General features: G+C 28.4%; 1 protein-coding gene across 3 annotated transcripts; it reads left to right on the top strand.

The window, feature by feature from the left end:
- Nucleotides 1-699: 699 nt before the first annotated feature.
- On the top strand, nucleotides 700-22,847 carry LOC149892845 (putative ATP-dependent RNA helicase DDX60). Of its 3 annotated transcripts, none has more exons than XM_090082623.1 (12): nucleotides 818-883; nucleotides 3,100-3,191; nucleotides 3,644-3,708; nucleotides 8,832-8,876; nucleotides 9,258-12,789; nucleotides 14,631-15,114; nucleotides 15,716-15,821; nucleotides 15,993-16,289; nucleotides 16,489-16,642; nucleotides 17,828-17,961; nucleotides 19,505-19,681; nucleotides 22,509-22,847. In XM_090082623.1, exons 3-12 carry the CDS (start codon nucleotides 3,667-3,669, stop codon nucleotides 22,623-22,625), a joined length of 5,088 nt encoding a protein of 1,695 aa, XP_089938749.1. In that variant the 5' UTR covers nucleotides 818-883; nucleotides 3,100-3,191; nucleotides 3,644-3,666; the 3' UTR covers nucleotides 22,626-22,847. The 3 variants fall into 3 exon arrangements, with proteins under 3 accessions (XP_089938742.1, XP_089938749.1, XP_089938756.1); XM_090082630.1 differs by lacking the exon at nucleotides 3,100-3,191 and adding an exon at nucleotides 3,802-3,864 and having other exon boundaries at nucleotides 828-883; XM_090082616.1 differs by lacking the exon at nucleotides 3,100-3,191 and having other exon boundaries at nucleotides 700-883.
- The last annotated feature ends 542 nt before the right edge of the window (nucleotides 22,848-23,389 follow it).

Here is a 23,389-nt window from a genome sequence, read left to right as displayed (position 1 = left end):
GGTAAAGGTCTTTGGTTCTGGATTATTATTAAGACTATTAGTTCCTATAATTGGTAACCTAGTGTTTTCTAATGAGAGATTTCGGCAAGTGTGAAGGCCATAGTTTAGATCTTCATAAAATAATTCAGATATGTGATTCCACAAAATGTGATAATCAGTATTCCACATCTTTGTTTACAATCACTGTGCACCAGTTAGTAAACTGGGTTCTAAAAAAACTCTAACAATAAGATAAACAAAGGCGCTCTTCAACTGGCCAGACTATGTATTTTTTGACTATGGAAAAACGTTCTAAACTTGCACGAAGTTATTATGTTAATTATCAAACATAGTTTTCGTTATTGTTTAAAGAAATTGTTGTCAATTTGTTTAAAGAAACCGAGTTCAAACTTATCTGACATTCACTTTTTTTTTTTTTTTTTTTTTTTATTGATGCGTTTGAAACTTTGTTTTTTATGTAGGTTAATTTAGCATTTAAAGAGATATTATATTTATTCAGATTTAGTATTTAATTAGATCATTCTTTAACATTTTATTGCGCAATTAAATCAATTTGTACATTTAAGTAAATATTTAAGGGTAACTAATGTCATGGAGGAAATATTATTTCGAAAGAAACTTTTCCCTTGAAAGTATATTTCGGTCGGGAGGAAATTTTATAATGAGGAATATTTATTTCGTGACACCAGTATATTCAACATTCGAAAAAAAAGTTTGGGATCCATCGGGTTTACGCTAATTTTGGCGGTTTTAAAAAATCTTATCGGTTTTACGATTTTTGTAATCCCGGCTCATTACTAGAAAACGATTCTGAGACGTAGACGCTGATTCTCAGAAAGTTTGCACCCAGCAAAGGTTTCACGGAAAATTCAATTATTGATGGGTAAAAAACTTGTCTTTAACAAAGGAAACTTTTTTAAGTTATTTATATACTGATGTATTTTGTGATCGATCTAACTACAAATATATGAATCAGTTTTTGTTGATAGGTCTTCAGTTACACAATACAAATTTTTCAAGAATTAAAAAAAACTTCTTATTAAAAAACTTCTTTTTAAAAAATTTCAGAAAATTAATTTGAAAGTAAAAGTAACTATTTTGTAACATGGTCAAAGTTTCATAATGTTTTGAACAGTACTTTTTAATGTACTTTAAATGCAAACATATCTGAAATGTTCCCCTTTTCACAAAAATGAATAAAATAAACCACATGACTGAAAATATTAAAAGATATTGTTAAGGTTCATAGTGGTTTTTTTTCATGAGTGCAACACATTAAACATATTTAGTAAATATTTCAAAATATTTCAAGGCAAAAGACAGCAAACATAACATAATAGTTGTTGCGATAGCTAATCATCATCACTCAATTCTAGATCAATATCACTATCAGCAATTTCTTTTTCAGTTGTTGGCCAATTCCTGATAGTGATGTAGCACTCTCAATGTTGAACTGGGATGTAGTTCATCATCTTTTCAATGTCCATTTTTTTCAATTATTAATGGTACTTTCTCTGCAGGATAGCCAGGAGCTGTGGGCAGTTGAAGAGCTTGTGTCTTAGATATGAAAAAGGTGAAGGGGGAAACAGACTATTTATGGTAGAATATCCTTCAACACATCTTTGTTTTGTTTTCTATATACATAATGATGTAATTATTTGGAAATAGATCTTGTCTTTTTTTCTAACTTTTTTACCTTTGGTCTCTTTGGAAATATAAGACTTTTTGCAGTAGACTTTCAGTCATGTTTTGTAGTCTAAAATGTTTGAGGAAGAGATTTCATTGTAATCTTGGCAAATCTTGTGTTTGATTTAATGCAGTCCAAGACTTCATTCACATTACATATGCATTCTCAGAGAATTTGATATGAAACCAAAGTCTCAATCCCAAGGAGTACTATGCTCTTGCTCAGGGATATACTGAGTTAAGTTGTTGAATTTCCGTTAATCAGTAAGGCAAAATCTGAACAAAGACTGCTTCTTGTTTCAGCTGCAACAATTGTCATAGAACTGCCTTATTTCTGTATAGTTTCCATTTCCAACAGCATTTAGATATTTTGACAATAGAGAACAAGCTTTATAGGATCCTTTTTTATCAACCTTTATGATATAAGAACTAGTAGTATTTTGTTTGATATTATGGATGCCAAAAACATTTAATGTCAACTACCATAAGTAATAAAGTTCTTGTACTGGCATTTTTGGAAGGGATATTGTTTTCATGAAGTCAAATGCTAAAGATAAAAATTTGTTTTTATCTTTAGCAGCATCAAGTGTCTCATGCTTCAAAGCTAAACAGAACTTTGTGCTCTTTCTTTTGTGAACTGAAAGTTCAGCTTCAGCAGCTCATTTTGTTACAGGGTTTAAGTGAGGGGACTTAATTTTATTGTTTAACACCTCATATGTGCAACACACATCCACCTGCTAAGATCTAGGTTCATACCACACAATAGCACCTGGTTCGACCAAGGTTCATACCACACACCCTAACACCTTGGTTCATCTGGCTTTTCTAGCTGACTCATAACTTTTTAACAAAGACCAAGTATTGACTTTTACTACTTTAACAGAAATTGTGATGTGTCTATTATGTCATTATTACTGTTAGAAACTCCCATTTAACACAAATCATCGTTTCCATCTTCAAACAATATAAAACCATATCACACTCATTTTGATGAAAAATTTGACTGGAACCAATTTAACAAAAAGCGTTTCATATATTCAAGCTCTGAATTTTAAGTAATACAGTTAAATCCCAGTCAGTTAAACCTTTAAGGCAGCAAGGAAATAGTTAAACTTTATTAATGTTTGATTTAAGTGAAGTTTTCTCCGGAATTGAGCTTTCGAGGTACCAAAAAAAAGTTCAAGATAACAGAAGTTCAAGTTATCCAGTGTTCTTGCAGTAGTATGCAGTGGTTGTATTTACCTGGATTTAACTGTAAATAAGTTAAAAAAGGAAATTGATGGTTGAAACATTGATGCTGAAACATTTTCTTTCATCTCACATTACAGCAAATTTAGAATTTTATATTAAAAATTTATACAGAAATAAGAGCAAAAAAAAGCAATTTCAAGTTGACATTAATTTTATGTTAAGAGTTGATGCTTGTGTTCATTAAAAGTGAGTGATCTGCATCTAACAAAATGTTCACATTTGATGAGATCTGTGACTGACAAAAAGTTTAAAAGGTAGATATAGCATCTTAATTTGAAGCTATTTTACTGCATATTTAAATCATTTTTGTGTTTTTTTGTGGGTTGAAAAGTTATTGCCTGTCAATTATCAAAAAGAATAGTCTGTTAGTTTTTAAAAGTGTGCCTATGTTAAGTAAAAACCAACTTAAATTAAATCTTTATTTTATTTCTAAGCTGACAAATTAAATGTTATGATAATTTAGAGAAACTGTTATTAGAATTGCGAGAGATTACAATCAATATGAGATACAATTACATCCTCTGATACATCTAAATCAGTATTGTATTAGTTAACATAAAACCAAGACTAATTTTATGAGGTTTTGCCATTTAACTATCAAAATATGCTGTCAAAAGTTTTAAATGCTGTTGTCATAAGTGTTGAAGTATACTGCCGTCTGTTAAATTATTTTAAAAATATTTAGTTACAATATATTTGCTTTTAGTTCTTAAAAATGCTGCTGTAGAAATGGATGAAGATGGTTTATCAAGTAGATCAGACAATTCTGATGTATGTATCCTTATAACTCTTAAATAATTTACAGAATATAGTTTAAAAAGCCAGTAGAAAACTGTCTTTATTAAAGTTTTTTATAAGTTATAGGTATGAGAGTGAAAGGTTCACTAGGTCCAGCAGCATGTTTGAAAGGATGGAGTGAGGAATAAGGTGAGGGTATTAGTTAGAGTTGCCAGGTGTCTGGTTTTGAACCGGACAGTCTATTATTTAAATAGTCAGTCCTGTAAAAAACAAAAATAAATACCGGACTTGTAAATGTCCGGTTTTTTCAAAACTATGGAATATCTATTTTTCTTCATTTGATTGTTTACGCATTATTTTTAAAAAAATAGCCAGAATTTATTATTTTTTAAAAATAAAAAATTCGGTTTACAATTAGTGAAAATGCTTAGTTACGTTTAATTACATTAAACGCAAAGGAATTTAATTTTTGAACGTTCAAATTTTAGAATTTTTAGTGGAGTATTGAAAGTTTGTGTAAATAATAAAATAAGCACAAACAAAAGTTTATTAAAAACTGTTAAATTTTTAGTTTTTTGGAATTTAAAAAAAAAAGGAAACTACTAAAAACAGTCGAGACTAACATTAAATATAACTATGAAAGTAAAAAATAAAATTTATTAGAAGCAGCTAGGATGTATAATAGCACTATTAAAAACTAAAAAAGAAATTAAAAATTAGTATTGTAGTGTGAAAGTAGTAGTAAATGTACTTTTCTGTAATAATTTACTTCAAGGCTTGTTTTTAAAAGGTTGCAATTTTCAAACTAAAATTGAAAATTAGTATTGTATTGTTATATAAAAGGAATGGTAAAAGTACTTTTAACTTTGATAACTTTTATCAAATTCGAGCAGAAGTGACGGGGGTCACAAAAGTTTCTATATATCTTTTCATATTTTATTATTAAAATTTAGAAAAAACTAGGGGGACCCTCGGCTCATTATTCCTTTTATATCCCCATAAAATCTATTGTAGTATTAATATATATATATTATTCCGTCTTTAGCTCTTCAAATGAATTAAAATGGATTTTCACAAAGAATATGGGGGGGGGGGGGGAGTCTGATGTATGAGAAAGTGTCTAGTTTTTTTAGAAAAGAAATCTGGCAACCCTAGTATTAGTGCTTAAATAAGTGACTGCAATATAGTCAGTGGTTCCCAAATTCTATAAATAAATTGTAAACTACATTTAGAAAGTTTCATAGAAGTTTGAGTTCATGCATATTTGTTGTATTCAACTTTTATCACAAGTATTCCTCATTCCTATGATTCTGAGAAAGTTCTCTTTTTTAGTTTATATAAACCATAATACATTTAAAAAAATATTTATGATTTATATAACTGAAAAAGAAAGCTTTCTCTGTATTTTAAAAAAATTAATAGCAATTAAAATACACAATTTTTATCTGATAAAAATAGTCAGCCAGGTTTCCATGAAAATTATTGCTTATGGAACAAATGTAAATGAGAAAGTTAGAGAACTTTTATTTCTGTAAATTATTTTGCAGATGATATCTCTGAAATTTGTAAAATAAAATTTATTATATTTTAAACTGTTTGAGCTGAAGTGCACAACAGTTAATACCTGGTTTACTTTATTTTCTGTAGAGTTTTTAAATGATCCAGCAACTGTGTACCTTTTCACCAAGCCAAATGTTTTTATAATGTTAATTCTTGAAAAGCCAGTAGGATTAAACTGATACCAAACTTATTATTTATTGATAAGTGCCACTTTAAGTATTTTTTTCAATTGATTGATAACTTTAACAAATGTTTCAAGGTTTCAATTGTTTGAGTCAATGTGGTTTTCCTCTCGGCAAAAAAAACTTTCTTTGTATTATCAAAGATTATTAAGGGTAAGAAGAAGTGTCAAAAGTTCAAAGTTTTGACAAAAGACATTCTCAGTAAGACATCCAGAGCTTACATAGAAATCAGAATTTAAAGTTCCAATATCTTTCATCTCATCATGAAGAATATTGTGAAGAAAGAGAAATTGTTTAACAGTACAAACTGAAAATCAACAAAGTAATTCAAGCTGAAACTTTGTACAAACTGAAAATCAACAAAGTAATTTTTACTGCAATATTCTGCATTGCAGAATAATGCAGTTAAAATGCTATTGCAGTAAAAATGCTGTTGCAGTGATGGCTTTTTGGATATAAGCAAATTTCCGCACAACTGAAAAACTTTGTGTTTTAGCCAAGTTGAAGTTTATTCACTATGAACATGCTCAGACAATCAGTTAAAATAACAAAAGTAAAGAAAGACCAAAAAGAAAGTTTCTGTTCCCATCTACACCCTGTTTATAAAGTTATGTTGTCATTCCCACCCTATTAAGTCCCCATTTTCAATATGTTAACTAAATTGTTAACTTTCATTTTATGATTGAAAATAGTAAAAACACAATTGATGTACATACAATTATTCATGCTTTTTTTTAACATTTTATTTGATAATTAATTGTTTTCCTGATTAAAATTCTAGTAATAAAGAAGGAAAAATCAATTGCATAGGAAGCAAATTTGTAGCAAATAATTAATTAATAATACCAATAAAACCTATATATTAATATAATAATTAATTTAATATAATATTTTTTTTTTATAATATAATTTAATATAATATTTTTATAATTAAATTAATATAATAATTAATATAATAATTAATTAATAATACCAATAAAACCTATTAATTAATAATACCAATAAAACCTATATAATTGGTTATGTATTTTGGCTATGTATTGTTATGTATTATGTATTTATATTGGTTAGTATTTTGGTTAATGTTAATGGTTAATGGTTATACACAAAAACAGTACAATTAATATTGACTTTTTTTAGTTAGGCCTGACATTAGTATTTCCAAAATTTTTATAGTAAGTTATTTATTTAGGCTGATAGATGCTAGCTTTCTGTGTGTCCTTTATCATAAAAAACCCTTTTAACAACAACTTTTAACATAAACTTTTTATGTATTTAAAATCAGAACCTAAATCTGCGAAAGTATTTTAAAAATAATGTTTTACCCATGTCTTACTAAAATCCTGTTTTTGTAAATTACTGACTTTCCATGTCATTCTATATAAGATATTCCTGTTGATTTTGGTTCTGATTTTGCATACAAAAAAGTTTGTTACTTAAATATCCAAAAAAATTTTCCCCTGTGGTATTACTGCAAACATCTTTCCTATTACTATAGTATTACCTTCACTGAATCTAAAATACTTACCTTGTAGCATTACTGCAGTAATTGTCAAACATATCACTCTTTAAAGTAGGAGCTTCTCTTTATTTACACAAAGCAGTAAATTAAAGTCTAAAAAAAGTACAATAATGGCCATGTAGCTTAACTTACAATTTCATTGTAGGTTATTCTAAGAATAGGAAAATTGATTAATATTGCACACACAGACTGGGAATATTGGACAAAAGTTAATGAAGATAAACAACTTTTAATTGACTAATGTGATTCTAAACTAATGTTAATGAATATAGAAGACATTAAGTACATCTTTTCACATTTACTAATTAATTAGCAGATCAAACATATGGAAACCTATTTTTAATTAAATGTGTTGAATGTTTTGTTAAAGATATCTACTTTAACCAAAATTTTTTATTGTCTAGAAAGAACTGAACTGAATATTTTGATATTTTTAATCAAAATAAAATTAAATGTGACTGTAAGCTGGCTTTGTAACCAATTTGGATATTGAAAAGGTGATCAGCTCTTTTAGTTGGAAATGGAACTTTAATGTGTCAGTAGGTTGTTAAGTTTGTGAGAACAGAAAAAAAGTTGAAGGAGATGTGTAAGGCCTTTGTTTTAAGGCAATATTTACAGGCTGGAGCAATCACTGTTGTGCATAAGTATTAACTGAAGATGAAGTTTAAGTTAAAAGACATTTTCTTCATTCTACAAAGTTTAAGCATTACAAAACTACTACTAAAATTAAACTTTTTATTAACTTACAGCCTATTCACCTAAATGTTTATTTCTTCATCTTAGAAATGTAAGATTTTCTTTTCTTAAAATTAAGAATTTGTATTTAAAATTCTAAGCACAAGTTTTTTTGAGCACATTTAGATTCCACATTTCTGTTTAAATCCCTTGTTTCTATCAACTAAAAATAAATAAAAAAAGTTGTTAAAAATGTGAAGATGCTCCATAAACATATAAGCATATAGACTGATCGCAACGTAGAACAGCGGGACAAAGTGCAGTTAATTTTTGTGATTTTCATGATACTTAATTACATTTAAAGATTGTGCAAGAATCCACTGTTGTTTGCATAAAGTTTGTTTGAATATAGCAGAAAAGAAAGCACAGCTCCATTTTTGGAATCATAATCAAGAGCTTGCTGCACTGTCCTTATTCAGTGATTATGTGAGTAATGACTTTAAAAGTGCCTTCTTTATACACTTCAAAAAAAGCTGTTTCCAGAAAATGTTTGCCATCTGGCTCCTAATATGGTCCATGAGTTCTGGAATTTTTTAGTTAACTCTATCACACATTGGTCATTAAATTTCTTTGTGTCATTTTTTTTGCCTCAAAAATTCTTTTTTTGCCTCAAAAATTTGAAAAATTCTTTACATATATTATTTGCAACCTGAAGGTTGCAAATAATATATGTAAAGAATTTTTCAATTGTAATGCTACAAAAAAAGTCTTGTAAATCATCAAGGAGGAGCTGAAAATCAGTAGTTGTCTATGCTTCACTGATTCCACTTATCATAGTAGGAAGCCTGGCACAACTTCCTCAATTTATCATAGAAAGCTGATCAACTTTCTCATTTTTAGTCAAAGCAGATTATATCTTGCCATAATAATATAGGGTTAGAGAACAGTGAGTGACCCAATATTGGGTGGATCTTTTGGTGTAGACTTCATAAATAAATGTTACCATTCTCTCAAAAGTTTATTCCCTCAGAGTATCCTAATAAATTTTAACAAATTCTTATAATTTTAAATAATTTCTTTATAATTTATAAGAGGAATTAGCTTATTTTACTTATTTTTTTGAATTAACATCAGTTTTAGTACTGTGATGATATGTTCTCTATTAACTGTCAGCTTTTATTGCACTTTAACAATGTGAGTTGTACTTTTTTTTACAGAGTTCTAATGATGAAGATTGCAACACTTCAAATGGAGATTCTGATGTATGTATCAAATGTTTTTCTATTATATTTGAATGAAAAGCGTATTTATCAAACTTTTATTAAGTTGAAGAGTCAGGAGTTTGAAGCCCAGTTACACTATGATACAAAATTGAAAAATGAATTGTAATAACTTCTAAATAGGCTTTTCTTTCATATGGCTCTAATTTTAATATTGTTTGAGTCAATGACCTTTAAGTGGTCATGCATTATATTTAAAATTATTTGTACTGATGAAAGTTGTTTACATCTTTTTAGCATAAAAACAGTTGAAAAAGACTTAATAATCTAGAAAAGAGAAAGGTTTTGTTAAAAAGTGCAATTTAATTGTCTGCACCAAGTTTTAAAAGACAAATTGTTTTAACAATTTAACAATATTTTTAGTATGATGCTGTGGAAAGCAGAAATTCTGATGAAAATTTGTCTGCTGATGATATATCATCCTGTGAAGATAAAGAATCGGGGTTTCATCCTCCAGGATTTGTAGTTAAATACCTTAAAATGGTCAATATTGCAAGTGAATTTAGTTCAGGAACATTTCTTGTAGATGGAGATAGTTTAATTTTATCTGCACTTTGTGATAGAAATTTGAGTAAAAGTCATGGTGGGCAGATGCTCCATCTTGTTTACCTTGTTGAAAGGCAACTGCAAATACTTTTAAGGCACCGTGGTAAATTTGAAGTTGTGTTTTTTAAGGATTCCATTTTTTCTTGGACCCCAGAAAATCAACTATCCAGAGAAGTTTTAATGTACCACCTTAAAGAAGTGCTTTGTATTGCTGTTTTGGATCAATTTGAAAATGTTTGGAATCCTACTTTTGAGGCTTTCAAAGAGAAGTTCATTCCCACCTTCTTTCTCATGTTTGACTGTTTTCAAGAAGATTTACCTTCACAATACAAAATGCATTTAACTTTGCAATTAGAAAAAGTTTTAGCACTTTGTGTAAATGTTACTTTTATCAATGACATGACAGTTGGAGCATCAACATTAAATGCTTATCATATCTTAGCAAAAGATGTTCAATGTTTTGTTAAAAGAAGAAAAGATATGGTGAAAAAAACCTATCTTGATTTTTATAAAAAGAAATCAAGTGTAAATCTAGATTCAACTTTACAGTTGGATTTATTTTCAGAGTTTGAAGATATTCAGTCAGAATGTCTTGCTGCATACTTGTTTATTAAGCAACATTTATCAAATGAACAATATGTTGATTTTGCAAAGCTTTTCATTCTTTATGTGTTGGTAAAAAGGAAGTTACCTATCCAGAAGAGGGTATTGCCTAAGGTTCAGGAAAATAGTAATCTTAAATTGCTGATTGAAAAATTTCTGTGCACGCTAACAGGAGTGATTCAGCAGCAAAGAGAATCTCTTTTGCTAAAAAAGAATGAAAATGTGTGTGATATTTGGGATGGCAATCTGTTTGCTACAGTTTGTTTGGAATATTTTGAAAAATTCCATGAAAAAAAAGAACAAAATGTTGTATTTGAAAGCGATGTTGTCTTAATGTTCAAGAAAATTATTGATAAATTTGCAATTGAGTGCAGTGTTAAGCTTCAGTCATCACTTCCTTGTGAGAAAAATCTGATGTCTTTGTCTTTGTATCTTGAAAATACAAAACCAAACTTAGATAATTTTTCTTTGAAAATCTTAATAATTCCAGTCCATAGCAGGTTGGTTGAATGTTATGCAGGCAATATTTATGATAAGATGGAAAAATTAAAGGAAACGGATCAAAATATAAAAGATTTAGTGCAAAATTTTAAAACATTTGAAGACAAGTACCATTGGCATTGTAAAAGGCTTATTCTTGATGAATATGAAATAATGTTAGAAAATAGAAAGAAACAATCAGCAAAAGTGTCAGCAACAGGAGAAAATGAGGATAAAATGAAAATCATGAAATGGGAACAAAAAAAGAAAAGCTACTTGTCAAAATATCTCCATGTTTATGGTGAAAGTTTAGGAGTAACTGAACCAACCATTATTGTTCTTGAGGAGAAAAACAAAACAAAACATAAACAAAACAAAGCAAAGCAGCAACATAAAGTTTCACAAAAAATGAAGACCATTGGAAAAAAGCAGCTTATAATTGAACAAAATCTAAAGAACAAATTAGAAGAAAAACAAAGCAAGGATGAAAAACATTGGCAGGAAATAAAATTACAAGTTAGAGATATGGTTCCTTCCAAGGCTCTACAACTTATTGAAGAAAATGAAAATAGTTTTTATACTGATCAGTTCAAAGTCAAAGTTGAAGTTAAGAAGTTGTCATTACTTAGAAAAATGTTACAAGATAAAAAAAGATCAGCATCGCTAATGAATAATGAAACTATCAAACTTTTTCTGATTGTGTCAAAACTTTACAACGAATATAATGCTATACTGTCAGTTCATGATAAAGAACAAATTTCCAAAGCTTTGTGTGTAGCTCAGTTTTTCAATCTTTTAAAGTTGTTAAATTTGGAACCTCATGGCAAAAACACTCTAACTAACTCAGTTTGTCACATTGAGTTTCAACTTAAGAATATTGGTCACCTTTTGGCAAGAACCCAGCGCAGTGATCGTGATCCGAGAATCTCTGATTTTATTCCAGATACATGGCAGAGGCAACTTTTTGATGCTGTTGATAATAACAAATCAGCTTTAATAGTTGCTCCAACAAGCTCTGGTAAAACTTATGCATCATATTACTGCATTGAGAAGGTATTGAGGGGTAGCAATGACAATGTTGTTGTTTATGTATCTCCAACAAAAGCATTAGTAAATCAAGTGCAAGCTTTTGTGTTCAACAAATATAAAAAGAATGATTTGCCTGCTGGAAAAACAATTTGTGGAGTATTTACAAGAGATCAAAGATCTGATGTAGAAAACTGTCAAATACTCATTACAGTACCAGAATGTCTAGAAATTCTCCTTTTGTCTGCCCAAAGTTATGCATGGTCTCAAAAAATAAAGTATGTCATTTTCGATGAGGTCCACTGCATTGGCGGAGAAAAAGGTTCAGAAACCTGGGAACACTTATTATGTCTCATTTCTTGCCCTTTTCTTGCACTTTCAGCCACAGTGGCAAATCCCCGTGTTCTTCATAGCTGGCTTCAAGAGGTTCAAAGTTTTCAAAAAGAACATCGAACAATGCTGGGCAGTAATAGAGATGATGCATCCTATGAAGTTGAAATGGTCATAGTGAAAGATCGATATTCTGATTTACAGAATTATGCTTTTGACCCTGAAGTAAATTCTCTTCAAAAGCTGCATCCTGTTTGTGCTCTAAAGTTATCAGCTGTCAGTAAACATGGATTACCTGAACATCTCACCTTGTCACCGAGGGAGTGTTTGGAACTTTATGAAGCCATGAAGAACACAGCCATTGATAAACCTGAGTTGGTCAAACTTTCTCCCTCTCATTTTTTCAACAACTTCACTTTTCTAAAACGAGATGATGTGAGAGAATATGAAGATAAGTTAAAAAAGGAGTTTTCTAGTTGGTGTGCAAACAGAAACCATTTTGAAGCTGTGCAGGAAAGATTGAAAAAAGTCTCACAAACTGATGTAAGTGCTTGTTCATCAACTGAAATGATTGGCAAAAGTGTGTTGCATCTAACCCAAAAATCTTATCAAGTGGAAACTTTTATAAGCTTGATCAAAACACTGGAGAGAAATTGTATGTTTCCAGTTATCGTGTTTTGTTTAGATCGTAATTTATGTAGTCTTTTAGTTGAGACTGTGGTCAGTTATTGTGAAGAAAAGGAGAGAGAATATTTCTCAAAGAAGAAAAGAGACAAAAAGCCCACCTCATATGAAAAATCTGTCCAAAAGAAATGTATGCTCAAAGCTAGTGAAAAAGACACTGAAAAAAAACGTGAAATCTCAAACTTTTGGTTTGATCATACTTTTGTTGAAGGAGCTTCCTTTGCTGGTAATTAATCTTTTGGTTTTTAGTTTTTTTGATAATTAGTTTTTTGGTATTAGGTGACTCACCATGTTTTGGCTATATTTATATAGATGACATTTTTTTGTAAAAGATCCTCTTCAATTAAATCCTTTTCTTTGATGACTTCCTTAAAGACTCCCTTTCAATATTTAAGTTTTAAGTATTGAAAGAGTTTGTAGAAGTTTTTTCTTCTGGGCTTAGATATGCAGATAAGTCAAGTTATTAGACAAATACTATCTTTATATTGCCACTAAAGTAATTTATTTTGTAAGCTTACATTTTCGGGTTATTCATTGGTTTTCTAGCTAATAAAGAATAAAAGCTGTAATATTTTAATTTAACAGTAGGCTGTTCAGACTTATTAAAATAAGTTTAGTTTTTAATTCTTTCTGATAACAATATAATTTGCATTGTTTATTTTTAATCTGTTTGTTTGGTAATCAGTTCAATGTCAATGGTCAATTCTGCATTGATTTTTTTTGCCTCAGTGTCTTAGTAATTATTGACTTATCAGGGATTAGCTTTTCTCCCATCTTTATTTCTTACATACTTTCATAATAATTGCTCATTACTTCTCATTACTTTCATAATACCTGCTGCAAATCCTTAAAAATTGAAATTGTTTTTTTTTTTCTTGTTTATCGCAAAAATATTTGAGACATTTGAAACTTTCTGCTCCACTGCCAGTTTCAGTGCAACCAAAATCTTGTTGATGCTGAAGTCAGCCACTTTGGCTAGGATATGGTCCAATCTGTATTGTCCAATCGGTGCTGTTGATTGCGATGATTAATTCATCATTGCAATGAACAGTAATTGTTAACTTAGATTCTAACACCTTCTGAAGACTCTGATTTAATACACTGCTGAATAATATTCCTAATCTCATTTATAACATATACCTGTATCTATGCAAATGAGAGTTGTGCATATCATTGTATTTGTGCATATAAATAGCCTGTATTTTCTATCCAAATGTGTATTTTCTGCTGTGACATTTTTCATACTCTTTCTTAACTAATACTCTTCCTTGCTTCTTGTGTATCCTGTTTTTCCATTTCTCTGCTACTGTAGAAAATATATCTTCTTCCGTGTTATTTCTTACCATCCCCACAACTTGAGACATTAAAAGATCTTTGATTATTATCCTGAATTCAGGTTTAAAAAAATCTTATAGTCTTCGCTCACATCTACTTATAACAACTGCTTACTTCTCAGTGAGTTTTTCTTTTTCCTAAAATCAGTCATTTGATCAACAACTACTTTGAAACTGACTTTGTCATAGCTGGTTCTTCTTTTAAAGAAAAATTCGATTTACATTTATATTTTTTGGTAAATAATTAATTCACCTTCCTGACCAACTGTTTCTCCGTTTTGCCACAAAAAAATAACTTAGTGCCTAATTAACAACAATTACCTTTTGTTATGTTAAAATTATGTTAAAAATAGACAAATATCAAAGCATTAAAATTTCAAAGCTGAAGGAGATTTACTAGTGGTTCTTTAATAACAGTTAGTGTTTAACTGTTCTTAGTGGAGCAATTTTTTTGTTTTAGTCTGCCTTTGAACAAAATCCTTATTATACCCAAAGGAAATCAATACACAAGCTGCAGTTAAAAAGGATAACAGCCTTGCATATAAAAAGTTCAATTAAACACACTAAAAAAATTAGGCATGAGTATTTATTGTAAGAAAATAAATCAAAAGTTGGTCAAAACTGTTTTCATCTCTTTTTTTCCACCCTCTAACTTTTTATTATGATTTGATAGATTTATTTTATAGTTATTTCAGAGATGGTATATTTGTTAGATTTTTATTGATAACGTTAGGTAAAGGAGTTTTAACAAAAGAAGATTTGACTTACTTACATGACAGAGTAGCACGTCAAGCATCAGAGTTATTTATGAAAGGAATACGCTATGGAATTGCCTATCACCATGCTGGACTGAATAATAAATACAGATCAACTGTTGAAATATTGTTCAGAAAGAAATTTCTCAATATTGTTGTGGCTACAACCACTCTTGCACTTGGTATTCATGTACCATGCAAAACAGTTGTTATTGCAGGTGATAGTGTTTATTTGGATCCTTTGATATTTCGACAAATGTCAGGTCGAGCTGGTCGTAGAGGTTTTGATATGATAGGTAATGCTGTGTTTAATGGAGTTTCAGATACAAAGATATCTCACTTGGTTGCTGGAGATCTACCAGAGCTTCTGGGAAATTTTCCAATAAATGTGTCTCTTTGTTTACAGTTGTTTATTTTGGTAAATGGACAAGCTGAAAAAGCTTCTGAAAATACACTGATAAGGTATATTATAATGTATATTATAATATTATATATATATATATATATATATATATATATATATATATATATATATATATATATATATATATATATATATATATATATATATATATATATATATATATATATATATATATATATATATATATATATATATATATATATATATAGATTATATAAGATATAAGGTAATGGACAAGCAGAAAAAGAAGTTTTTGATAATATATTTGATAATAATAAAAAAGTATTTAAGCTCACAAGCAATATGTCATAACATTGTTTAAATTTATCTTTTTGTATTGTCAAATGTAAATTTATCTTTATACTGTTTAAAAATTGCGCTGTATTATACTGATAGATAAAAGTTTTAGAATACATCATAACTTTGTCCAATGTAAATTTTTATATATTTATAAATTTTTATTTATTTTATAAGTTTTTATATATTTTATATATTGATATATTATTATTACAAAAGTTGCGCTGATCGATAAAAGTTTTAGGAAAAGGCTAAATAAATGTTAAATGCTAACTGTTAAATGTTAGTGTTTTTCTTATAAACATATTCTTCTCTAAATATCCTTCATTTTTACTTATTTAGAGTTTTGTCACTACTAAACCACCCATTATTGTTGAAAGAACATCCTGAACTTGATTGTCAGTTTAAATACTTCTTCTTGTTCAGTATGCAGTTTCTTATCAGAGAAGTATGTTGCTGCATATTTTATTTTGTTTACAAGTTACATTTTTAGTGTAAGCAAAAAACTAATGGCTTTTAGCCTAAGTTAAGTTTCCTGCAGCTTTGCAAGAAAATGCAAATGATCTTTCATTCTTATTATTTTTTTTTTTCTTTCATTTCAAATCTTTTATTCTTACAGGGTTTTTTGAAGGCTAATGGGGCACCACAAGGTTTAGCAGGATTAGCATCTCACTTGTATTATCATGAGCCATACAACTTTGCATTTATTGCTGTACTGAATTCTGGCCTTTTTCATGAACTGTGTAAGAAAAAGAAAGAACGTCGCAACAAGATTTATCCAAGAGAGTTTCTTGAGAATTTGATTGGTATTTTATCATATTTCTTTACAAACACTGAAGTTCATCCTCTTCTTGAAAAAAAGAAACGTAGCACAAGTGTTCTCATATTGAAAAAGCTTCCTGATATTTTTATAAATGTGAGGAAATATTGTAGTATTTTCAAAGTTAATTTATTAATTTCTTAAAGTCAGTCTAATCATTAAAAGTTTAATGTGAACCAGGCAAAGAGTGTGTTTTCTGGACTGTTTAAATTGTTCATTTGGTAATATTTTATAAATTCAAAGTTTTTTACATGTTTTCCAAAGCAGTTTTTTATGCAAATGTTATTTTGTTTAGGAAATTTTAAGATACAATCAGCGAGTAGAATCAGTTTATAACATGTATTTGCTTTCAATATCAAAGTATGTAAATGAAACATCAGGTGAAGATGATATGTTGCCCTTGTCAGGTATCAAGTTCAAGTCTACTGATGGATCTGAAGTTCCTGAAGGTATTAATGTTGTGCTATAGATGTAAATAAAATTACAAGAACTAGAGTTTAAGAACCTTTTGCCATGTTTTACTAGTTGTTTTTATGTCTTTTTTAAGTTTAAAATAGACTTGTTATTAAGCGTAAGGTGATTGATTATATAATTTCATTTTATGCATCTTTGTTGTTATATTAACACTTTTTATCTTTATGATTCTTTTATAATTCTTTGCAATTGGTGTCCCCAACTCCCAAGAACACAGTATTTTGAAAAATTTTCAATATCATGTTTTTCTGATGCCATTGTTTATCTCAATTCACTTAATGATTTATCATCTTTTTTATAATCTTCACATTTATCATCATAATAAATCTTGTTTGTTTATGTTTGATAATTTTTAGTACAACAAAAGTTTTTAGATAAAATGTTAGAGAGTCAAAATGCTTTTGTTTCCCTCTTGTAGTTGCACTCAGCAACCTGTACCTGTTTTTACACAATCAACTACACAATCTTATCCTTTAACTTTTTTTTACCAATGAAAATTTTAGTAAATTTTCATTGGTTTTTAGCTTTTGAAAAAAAAGTATTAAAAGTAGAAGTAAATTTTCATTGAAAATTGCTTAAATTGCAAAATTTTAATGTTTCAAACTAAATAACAAATTAATGTTTTTAATGATGCAAAATTTGACCATTTTAATCAAATATTATGTTAAAATTGTTTATATTTAAATGATGATACTTAAATGATGACATTTTCATATTTCCATATGATCATCTTAAATGATCATTTTCATCATCATTTAAATGATCATTTTCATATCTCATTATTGGTTTTAAAAATAGTATGAATAATGAATGAATATATATATAATGAATAATAAATAATGAATAGTACATGAAGTAATGAAATAAATGAATAGTACATGAAGGTAATCAATTTTGTTAAATTTATTTTTTAACTTTTTGACTTTCTGATTCTGCTGTTTTTTTTGTGAATTGTTCTTTTGATTCATATTCAAATATCACTAAAAACTATAGGTCTTAAAAAAGTCAAGGAAAACGTGTCTGCATAATGGAATTTCCGATATCTAAACTAACTTAAAAGGTCTCTGATTTTGAAATAACTTTTGTGTTTTTCATTGGGAATACTGTTTGTGAGTTAAAGATTAAACAAAAGTTTAACATTTAGCAAAATTAATTCCTAGAAAACTCGATTGAATCATTGATAAGGAAATCATCTCTCAAAAATATATGCTGCTCAAACTTTGTTGGGACATCAAGTCATTCTGATGAAAGTGTGTATGATCCATATGACAGAATATCCAAAGTACGGCATCAGGTACTGTATGTTTTTTTTTAGCGAAGTTTAATCCTCAAGTTTCCTTTCATTTTTTCATAAAATTTAAAGCTGTTTTGTAAAATATGTTTTATAATTTGATATTTGCTATCAGCTTTAACCTGTATATTAGCAAGATCATGCAGTATTGATGTATAAAAAAAATAATGTTAAGCGACTGGTTTATCTGAAATGAAGTTAAAACCAAAATATAAAATCAAATTAAGATTCATGTTATCGTTATTGTTATTATTACTATTATTATTATTATTATTATTATTATTATTATTATTATTATTATTATTATTATTATTATTATTATTATTATTATTATTATTATTATTAATATTATTATTATTATTATTATTATTATTATTATTATTATTATTATTATTATTATTATTATTATTATTATTATTATTATTATTATTAATATTATTATTATTATTATTATTATTATTATTATTATTATTATTATTATTATTATTATTATTATTATTATTATTATTATTATTATTATTATTATTATTATTATTATTATTATTGCATATATGTCACTTAAAGTTGGAATGGGGTGATTAAAAAAAAATCATATTAGTGTAGTTGCAAATGTCAGGCTTTTTCTGTTTTAAAATCTTTGAGTATAAGTCGCCTGTGTGTATTATTCGGTTCAAGAATGCTTAAAGATATTTGGTTCAAGAATGCTCAGTAAATTTATGTTCATGGAGATACTATTTTAGCATGGAATGCTTGATATCAACTCAGAACTTAAGATGAGGGGTTATGGAAACAACATCAGGAAGGCTTACAGAGCAATAGGAAGACCAGAGCTTAACAAATGATTGAACTGTACGCTAACAACATTTATTGCAAAATTCTTCTTTCCGATGTAATTGTTTTAATAGTAACGTAATAGGATGTAATGTTTAATTTGCATGCACATAGTTCTGGAGAGACAGCTCAAGTCATTTAAAAGTTCATAGATGCCATTAGCCAGTGATTTGATGTGATATCTTTTATGAAGAGATTACTGAGCTACATTTTTGTGCCCAGGGTGTTATAACAAGTGCAAAATCATACCAAGGTTGGTTTTTGGACTTCGACCTGTTTATGAGACCATGTGTATTTCTGTTTATTGGAGTTTAAAGCAAGAAGATCCATCTCTTAAGGCAAAGACCATTCATCCATAGCTGGAAACTTATACACCGGAGTTCAGCTGAGGATGACCTTCAAGAAGCAGAGATTTATACCTGCTGGAGTAAAAATTTTGGTCGGTTGAACAACATTAAAGTTTTGATAGCTTTAAACCAAGTGTTTAAGAAAACAGTGGCAAATTCCCGATAGAATTGATGAATTCTATTGCGATTGATGAAATCGTGTTATGTTTTTGTATTTGAAAAATTTTGTAACAGTAAATTTTGTATATATGGCTGATTTTTTCCTTTGCAAATAGTCAGTATTTGCAAAGACTAAACTCTGTCAGTTCATCTATGAATCTGTAAAAGTTTAGTTTGTGAATTTTTTTTTTTCATCGCTTTACTTATAGATTTACACAGACGTACACGAGATTCCATTAGTGAAAGTGGACTTCGAAAATTTCAAATTGAATAGTTATGCTTTGGACTTCTTTAAGCACGGAAACATCAAAGCGATTCGTGAAGAAAATGGTTTAAAAAGCGGAGAAGAGTTTCAAAAGCTAAAGGATTTTTGCTTAACTTTACAGGTAAAAAAAACTAAAAAAATGTTACGAATTTAAAAAAATGGGTCTAATTATAAAATTATATACTTATCTAATATAATCAAGTCTCATGTAAAGTATAACCAAATATCTTTTAAACTAATCCCCATTTACCAAGGGAAATCCTTGAGGACAAGCACATATTAATCAGTTTTGCGAATTATTGAAAGCCTAGCATCGGCGTTTATTTCGTTATAACCCGAACCGAGCCAAAATTTGGGCTAGGAGCAAACAAATTACGTCATTCGGAAATTATTTTGAAAGGTTGAGCTGCATTTACTTCAATCAGTGAATTCAAAAACAATACAAATCTGTTTGCTAGGAGTAAAAAATAAAACAACCTCTTATTGAGATAATCAACATGTTTGATAATGTGATATGTAAGACTCATAGACTTCGGAGTTTTTTTTAGTGAAAACCTGAAAACATGTTTATTCTGATCTCACAGATTACTCTATTTTAGCATAAATAGCTATTTTATGCCTATTGATGCTAAAAAAATTAAGCTGAAATTTTGCATAATGGAAATAAAGCGAGCTGGAGTTGCATTGTAATTTAAACTTGACACTTGAAGAATCAAAAAAAAAAGTAAAGGTTTAATAAATTGTTTTTTCCCCCCTCTAACAAATCAATTTTTCCGGGAGAAAGTTAAAACGACCAAAAATATTTTTTAAAGTATTTATGTCATAGTCGACTTTTCTCCTCGCCCCTCACTCGAAATAACGATATTATTTATCTTGGAGTATTTGTGATGAAACTACGCGCTTTTTTGAAAATACAAGAAAATACAAACCTAATATTTATTACTCGTTTAGAACTTGTGAGAAAATTACAAATTCTAAACTTAAGTTGTTTCAAACCTAAGACCTTAACTTAGAATTTAACTTATGGTTGTTATGGTTATGACTACGTCCAATTTTACGTAACGTGCGTAAATGTACTTTGATGTATCTTTATTTTATGTCGAAATTTTACAAAAAGTTACATAACACATTTTAAAAAAGTCTAAACTTTAAATTTTGGCCTTTAAAGTTTGAACGAAAATTTTTTCTTTTTTTTTTTGTTTTTCTTTTTTTTATTATACTTAAACCCAGATCCAGGTGGGGCAAGTGCTACTGTCCCCCCTCCCCTCCCCACCCTCCGTTTTGTTCTTTGTTTCTCCGTTCTCCATTTGATCACTCTTAATCTGGTGTATAACATTTATAATATGATAAGAAAAACATCATATGATATATAGGTTTGAACTGAAATGGTTATATTAATGAAAAGTGTGAAGGTTATCTTAATTTCAAGTTCAAAGCAATTGTATTAATTTCTTTACTAACCGGTGATTTGTCACATTAGAGCTTTTATTTAGTCCGCTAATCAATTGAGTTTAGGTTATGAAATTTCTCCTATCCTAAAGTTTTCCGAACTTTTTTGATGTCATCGGAATATTTAATACTGATTAATTAAGTTTAACCGAAGCACTTGCCATAAAACGGAAGTCGATTATGAAAAGTCTGGAAATTTATATTTCGATAAAGTTTATTCACAACAGATTAAGGGTCTGCGTATCGAAATATCGAAACTAACCGATATTTGTTTCGATGATGAGTTTCAACTTCGTTTGGGTTTCAAAATTAGCGAAATCATTGTTTTATCATATCGTTATTAACGATAATATCGATTTAGTTATAATATAACGATATTTTTCAAAAAAATATTTCGTTATACATTTTTAACGATAACTAAATCGATATTATCTTAAATATCTGTTGAGACTTTTTAATATTTTACGACACTTTGTATTAGATATGTTAGATTAAAAATTGCCTATTTTTTAATGCTTTTTTTTTTAATTAAGTTGTTAAAAACGACAAAACCAGTTGGGAGGACATATTAACTATTTGTTTATTTTTTTTGTAAATAAAAAGAAAAACAATTAAAAAAAGCCATTCATTTCTAAAAAAGAAAAAATGTTTATTTTTAAAATAAGTTTAACAATGGTGGTTAGTTCAACTAAAATTCAGGTAAGACCATTTTTTTAATTTATAATAAATACTTGTTATGTAGTTAAAATATCGTCGTAAAATATCGTTGAAATGTCGCTGCTAATTTGTATTTAAAACGTTTTTTAGGAAGTTTTTTGAATTAAACAATTTTTAGAGTCCTCTTTAAAATACTTAGACCTTAGATAATTAAGCACTTGAAGAATTATTTTTTACAATAAAGTTAAAATTACAAATAAATTTTTATTTCTTTTTTAAACTAAATAGTGCATTTGTTAGAAATTTTAACAGTCAGCTAAGTTTTCAAAAAAATTAATTTTTTGGTCGGTAAAAGTAAAAAATATCGGTTAATATCGTTATGTATCGAAACGTATCGTTATTCGTTGCATTTACGATATGAATCACAAATGTATCGTAAAAGTTTCGATATTTATCGTAAGTCAACGATAAATATCGTAATTATTCTATGAATATCGAAACGTTATTGTAAGTATTTTTTGGAAACGATGTTACTGTTATATATCGAAACAAACGGTATCCACAACCCAATATATTTCGTATCGTAACAAAAAAAGTTTGATACTCAGATGCTTACAACAGATTTTGATACAAAAACACTTCAGTGACTAATTTAAAAAAAATTTTTTCGGTAAGGCAATCTCTTTTTCCCGGAGGTTTTTCACTACGAGTTGAGCTGAAAATAACAAAACCCTGCTTATTGAAAGCTGATTCATTTTATAATTTTTTAAGGTAGTAATTATTTCGCATTCTTCTTAAGTACCTATATTTAAGTTAATTTAACAACAAAATATTTTTCTTAGACAATAGCCTGTTCAATGGATTTGTTTGCACCAGAAAATGACTGTGTACGTCAAGCGTTTCGTCAAGTTGCTGATGAATATTCGGAAAAATTTAGATCTAAGTTTAATGACATATAACATTTTTGCTGTATTTTCCAACTGGGTTGTGCAAGACATTTTTCCGAGCGAAGTTGAAGCCATCATTAGATTGTAATTATAACTTAATTAGCTGTTAATTTAATTTCTAATATAATTTTATCAGAGGTTTTTATCTCTTTCACAGCATTTATTTTTTTTTTTTTGTGGCAATTTTATAACTGTATTTGTATTAAACAATAAATCGTATTAAAAAGTTAAAAATCAACCTTTTTCACTATGGTTACTCGCGCCGGAAAACTAAGATTTATAGAGCAGAAAACGATAAATATAGAGAGTGACAAGGTAGCAGGAATTAGTACCATAAAAATGTGGGCCAGTTGGTTGACAAAATTTAAGTTGTTATACCTCTACAAATTACTTAGTTTTTTAATTGAGTAATTTGTAGAGATTTAACAACTTAAATTTCTTAAGTTCCACAGCAAAACGCAAGCTTCAAAAATAATAAATATCCTTTAGAAAACCAGTCTCCTTGTAAAGTAGCTGTAGAGAAGCGCTGTTATAGACTGCATATCGTGTGCCGTAATATAGAATGTCATTTGTCTAGGTATGATTCTAAGACTGTCCTTCGACATATTACACTTAAGGTGGTAACCCTAGAAATAATTTATTTTTTGAGTTTAAGCTATTTATTTATATTTAGTATAATCGAAGTTTATATTAATGTTGTTATAAAAAAAAAAATTTTATATGCTAAAATTGTTTCTACCAGTTTTGCTTTTGTTTTATTGCTAAGATAGTTATAA

The sequence above is a fragment of the Hydra viridissima genome, unplaced genomic scaffold, assembly GCF_058129835.1.
Source record: "Hydra viridissima isolate aposymbiotic clone 2 unplaced genomic scaffold, HvirCarnegie_v1 scaffold_1, whole genome shotgun sequence".
In the NCBI taxonomy this organism is placed as follows: domain Eukaryota; kingdom Metazoa; phylum Cnidaria; class Hydrozoa; order Anthoathecata; family Hydridae; genus Hydra; species Hydra viridissima.
This window is presented reverse-complemented; position numbering and strand designations above follow the sequence as displayed.